Raw genomic sequence first — 6,000 nt, 5'->3', positions numbered from 1 at the left:
TTCGTTTAAATTTTTTTTAAAGTTGAGTTTTAGTGGCAAAATAAAAACTCATGTTTTCAAATTAATAAATAATCATGTTATTATGTGTGATCTCAATATCAATCAAAATAGTTATTATGAATATAATTATGGTAATTATTATTTTTGCTATAATCGTTCAGCCCGAGAAACACTGTATTGAATCATGTTTTTAACGACATCTATTATCCATTTCCTATGAGTTGACCATATTTGGAGTACCAAAAACCATACTTAAAGTCTACTAAAAGATGCCTTATAATTTCAATACATTAAAGTTTGGGTAGAAAATGGTTATTGTACAAAAAATTCTCGATAACCAAAGACATAAATTCCAATGGAAAACCATACAAAACAGGACATTTTCATTATTTTCTTAAAAAAACCCCCAAAAAAACAGGATGGCAGCCAGGACATCTCCTGGGAAAACAGGACATATGGTCACCCTCATTTTCGAGAGGCAAAGTACATCACACTAATGCACAATTTAGAGCACGGGTGTCCAAAAGTTTTCCACTGGGGGACGCACTCTAAAATAAATATACAGTATAGCTTTTTTTACATAAAAGACTGCCTGCTGTTAGCTTTGTATTATTAGCGTTGACTTTGGTCGCTACATTACTTCTATTTGCTCTTTTGACCACTTTCTATGTTTTTTTGTTTTTGTTTTTTTGTTATATTTTTAGAATGTGCTGCAGGCCGTTAAAAATACCCTTAATAGCCCTCGCCCTGGGTGTCCTATTAGCTTAGCATGCACACAGAGATGTTAACACTGACTGTTAAGCTGACATTTGAATATTTTTCTGGCCGATTTACATTTGTTTGATGATTCTGCCCCATTGATCACCATTATCTTAAAATTTGCATCATTTGAGCATCATAAAAACAAACTCCTTTTGTGTCAACGACTCCTGGTGCGCGCCAAACAAGATGAAAGTGAACTACGGTGCGCTTCACTTGCGCGCCGATATGAACGAATAAACCTCAGCACAAGGGTTCTCCAACAGGTATTTTTTTAGAGATTGGAATCTTTGTGCACCTCACGATTCGATTGTGATTCTTAGTTTGATGATTTTACTCAGAATCGATTGTCGGTTTAACACGATTCATGTAAGATATTATTTGGTATATAAACAATAACAAAACCTTTTCAAAAAAGGTTACAGGTTACAAAAGCTGCTCTTATCTATTGATGTATGACTTATACATGCAGACTTGGCCTAAAAACGTCCTTTTAATTTTTTATTTACAAAAACCACAGATTGACAAACTCCAATTCCAACCCAATACTAGTTTTACAATACTTTGGAATATATTTACAAATCAATTTAGAAGACATACAAATATGATACTTATAAATGACTAAAAACAAGGAATAGCACACATTAATAAAAGCAACAGCATCATTTATAATAATGGTATCAATAATTGTTGTTTCCTGTTTTGAATCAAACAATTATTTTTTCATAACGATTCTCGAAAATCAAGACTCTGTTTGGAATTGTAAATAAATAGAAATTGTGATATGATTGTAAATAAACATTTTTTAGAACCCATATTATCTGTACAGTAGGAAGGTAATTAATCTGGCCCCATTTATTGTGGTTTACCTGACACATGAAACGTGACAAATTGGAGTGGTGCACGAGCCACTTTAGTCACCAGACAGCAGTGGAGTGTTGAATACCTCAGATTCGTGTATAGAGAGAGTATGATCAACTCTGGTAGCAAACATGGCATGGCACATGGCCTGGCGCCTTGGGGTCACGTGAGGGGCTTTTGCCTAATCAGAGAGAGTATGGCCAGAGAATCTCCTAAATGATTGGTTAAAACCCCCTCAACCTGATTAAAAAAACAACAACAATTGCTACCAACTTTGAAACCGAGTTGGCCAAACTCTCTCTATACACGGCTCTGGAATATCTTAAAATGTGTTTTGTGGCAATACCAACATTGACCTCAGCATCAGTTGCGATGTAAAATGGCGCTTTCCATAATTTTCAGCAAACTGCATTGCAAAATGATTAACCTCTGTAGAAGTCTCTGTGTGCGTGGGCTCTCTGTGGTCGTATAGAATCGACGGGGCCTGCAGTCCAGGGCTCAACAAAGTATTTTTATTATTTTTATCTTTTTAAGCTTCGTGTTTGTTTGCTCGCAGCCTCCTGCTCTCTCGTCCGTCTCGGCTCTCTCGTCCTCATGGCCTCAGACGCTGCTGATAAAGGAGACAGGTGATTAGATAACCAGCCTCAGCTGGACAATCCACTCACCTGTCAGCTGCTTCGAAGCCGGTCCATACACACGCCCTTCCCGCAGGAGGTGCGCCGACCACACACCCCTCCACAACCTCATTTTCCTCTTTCTCTCTTGGGAAATCCACCTAGGAATGGGGGGGGCATATCAATTCCTTAGCTACTGTATAACTGTTCGATCCAAGTATTATACATTTAATGACAAATGACCACAAAATAGCATCAACAATGACTGCACTGGAGATCTGCTTCATAAATAAGGGACCCTTCAAATTTTGCTAGTTATAAAAATAAAACACAAATAGTTCACCTCTCCTTTCTTTTTGTCAAAGTCAGAGACCCCTGCACTAGAACTTTAATATAAGACCAACCATCCTTTTCAGACTATGATAAAAAAACAAAAACGCATGTTCTGGTCTAAATTTTGAAAATATCATTATTGTACTAATTCATTTGACTTGATGGAAATTTCAAAGCCAATTTCAACGTTCATGCACAGACAGAGAAGCAGTAGTTCATCAGATGAATAGCATCTTTACAACAACAAGCTATTTTTGTCCATGGTGGTACTGAAACCAGGGCTGTTTGCAGAGAGTTTTCAGACAAAAGATGAAAAAAACATGTAATTATGCTCTGGGGAGAGACGGTAATAGTCAATTGGCTGCAACACATTTACAGAGCTTGCAGTTATTGACGCGCTAACCTTAATCCATATTTTTAGTGTCACCACTCAGTATCAGAGCAAAGTGAGGGATTAGATCCTTACCGGTTTCCTGACGCCTTTTGAGATGGGATGAACCTTCCGCACACCGCTGCGAAGTAGTTCGCTCCATTTTGAATTCAGTGAGTCAAGACTTCTTCATTTTACACCATACAAAGCGCCAATTCACACACATTTGGGTAGAAGAGTGAGGGGGCAGTGTGGAAATGTTGCAGCCCTACACAGCTGAATTTGGGGTAAATTGGAACTATACAGCGAAAACACAGACCATGAAATATGTATGGAGTGAAATTACTGCCCAAACTCCACAAACACACACAAATGTCCAATGATTAGCAGGAAAACCTGTTTTTTTCTTTAATTAAAAAAAAAAAAGATTTGCAAGTAAAAAAACAATTTTCTTTAAGTTAAAACTTGTCAGTAATGTTCCACTCTTTTGGCAGTAATGTTCCACACACTTGCACTCAGAGCACCCGTAATTCGCACTCTACAACGACAGAGGGTGCTGCTGAGTCAATTTAAGGCCGTCAAAACTACTGTTGGAGCAAAAGCAAACTATTGCTGGACAGTAAAATGGCAGACAGAATAGAGTGGAAATTTAAATTTACGGATTCATTGACAGGTTGAGCTCTTTTCCCCTCTCTTCTGTCCGCCATTTTACACCCCACCCTGCCTCTTCTTCCTTGTTATTTTTGGCGGATGGCACCATGCGCAAATAACTAGCTCTGCCACCCTAACTTGCAAAAAATTGTCTTTATACTTGCCGAAATTTGCCTTTACTTGCAGAAATAATTTTTTATACTTGCAAATATTTTTTTGCTTTCAGAAAATAGTTTTTATACTTGCAAAAAAAAACTTTACTTGCAGAATTGTTTTTCTTTTACTTGCGAATAATTTTTTTTGATTGCATAAAATTGTTTTTATACTTGCACGTCGTTTTTATATTTGCAGAACATTGTTTTTATACTTTGTATACTTGCAAATCGTTTTTTATTTGCAGGAATAATTTTTTTTAACTTAGAAATGTTTTTTTTCTATTAAAGCAAATTGTTTTTATACTTGCATAGCATTTTTTTTTACTTGCAGAATTATTTTTATTACTTGCAAATATTTTTTTATATTGAAGGAAATTGTTTTTTTACTTGCAAAAAATGTATATTTTTTTACTAAGCGTTGGGCATGAGTAAAACTGTTTGCGTGTTTGTGGAGTTGTCGCGCCATAAGAATTGTACTAGATACATAGATCATTGGAAATGCTTAGACCATTAGGCCAGTTGGGTAATACCAATATTACCTGCATTTAAATCTATTAGGTGAATGTGTAAGTCCATATACCAAATTCTTTATTATTGTTTACTTCAAGGCCGCATGTTATAGTTTTCTCCCTATAGAACATGAAAGGATGGCCCAAATACTACTGTACTATTACAACTGTACTGTAACCGTCGCCAAAGTTGTCCAGCAGCCTGCTAGTTTTGCAACTGCGCTATGTGTCCAAGAAAACGACAAGGCCAGAACAGATAAATATGAGAAACTGTGAGCGTAACACTTTATTGCCCTTGTGATGGATCGCGATACATTGTCTCTGAAAATTAATAACTAATTGTTTAACAAACATGGGCTGCCCTTTATTGCCTTCAGTCATTACTACATGTCATTGAAAACTGTACTTAGAACGGATAGTAATAATAATACTGTTGCAGCTAACGAGTAGAAAGTTTGATAACTTTTCTTAGCAAGGTACTAATCAATGTTTAACCTTCTTTATCTGCACCTTGTAAACCTTTTGCTCATTGTTGTGTTTCTTGTATGTTGGCAGTATTCTTGCTCTGCAAGCATGGCAGTGAATGTCGCTGGACTCGTGGCGGTGGCTGCCTTTTATGTTGTTGTCCTGCTCACTGGCATCTTGGCATCGCGCAAGTCTAAGAAAGTGGAGAAGAAATGCGTTGGCAAAAAGAGCGAAGTCTCCATTGTTGGAGGCCGCAACATCAACGTCCTAATAGGAGTTTTTACCATGACAGGTAGACTGTTTTCCTTCTCATGTTTGTCATTCAGTGATTCTTTAACTGTCCTGTTGTGTTTGTGCCTTGTCTACGCCTAAACCTGTTCAAGGGTCAGTGTGACCCGCTGCAGGTTAATTACCATTAAAAGGCCCAAACCTAGATAAAAAAATCAACATTTCAGTGTTATTTCCAAATATTTATTTCTGGATTTGATGGACGATTTGAAATATAGCATCATTTGTAAGTAGGGGTGTAATGATTTTTTTTTAACAACAATTCGATTCGAATCATAACTTGAGGTTGCCGATAAGATTTAGGGACGATTCAGTTAGTTGAAATCGATTCAGTAAATTTTTTGCAAAAAAAATCAACCAGTGTGACGCTGAAATAAATAGCTGTAAGTTTCCTGTTATTTCCTGTAAGGGAATTATGTATACATGAAATAAGGATATAAACATGCAAGTAAACAACAATTAATGGCCAATGCATGTACATCTTATTTGTATAAAGTGCAACACTTTAGGTGTAAATAAAAAGAGGAAACCTTTTCTGCTCTCATTTTCAATATTCAAGAAATTTTCAACAGAAGTACAGTAGCCGATATGTTAATAGTTAGTTTACCTGCTACTTTTGCTGTTGTTTTTAACATAAATATAATACAATCTTAATGTCCTGAGAAATTGAGTGCAACCAAATGTTTTCAGGTTAAATTAGAAGTGGTTTGACCTGCTACTACTCCCATTTTAATAAACAGCTACGGGAGCCGAGAACAGTCGCCACTCGCCACAAATGCAAACGCCAAAACACAACAATCTTCAGGTATAGCGCGATTGCAAAACCACAACAAATACAAACGCCACACCTCAACATCATAAAGCCATAACAAAACAACTATAAGCCAAAACAAAACAATATAAAGACGCAATGAAAGTGACAGCGGACAAGTTTCCGCAACGGACCACAATAGCTGAGGCGGAAAGTTGAAAAGGGTGTAATAAACAAAGTTGGA

The 6,000-nt window shown here is 36.7% G+C and overlaps 1 protein-coding gene across 2 annotated transcripts in view; it reads left to right on the top strand.

Annotated features, from left to right (window-relative positions):
• LOC133645769 (high affinity choline transporter 1-like) overlaps nt 1-6,000 on the top strand; it is a 41,210-nt gene that overhangs the window by 4,394 nt on the left and 30,816 nt on the right. Inside the window, exons 2-3 of one of the 2 annotated variants that reach the window (XM_062040641.1) lie at nt 2,177-2,246; nt 4,808-5,009. In XM_062040641.1, the coding sequence (XP_061896625.1) occupies nt 4,826-5,009 (184 nt within the window). In that variant the 5' untranslated portion in view covers nt 2,177-2,246; nt 4,808-4,825. The remainder of the gene's footprint in view (nt 1-2,176; nt 2,247-4,807; nt 5,010-6,000) is intronic. The other variant, XM_062040640.1, reaches the window with a different exon arrangement.

This window comes from Entelurus aequoreus, linkage group LG03 (assembly GCF_033978785.1).
Source record: "Entelurus aequoreus isolate RoL-2023_Sb linkage group LG03, RoL_Eaeq_v1.1, whole genome shotgun sequence".
Classification (NCBI taxonomy): Eukaryota; Metazoa; Chordata; class Actinopteri; order Syngnathiformes; family Syngnathidae; genus Entelurus; species Entelurus aequoreus.
Note: the sequence above shows the minus strand (reverse complement) of the source record. Positions and strands in the feature narration are given on the sequence as shown.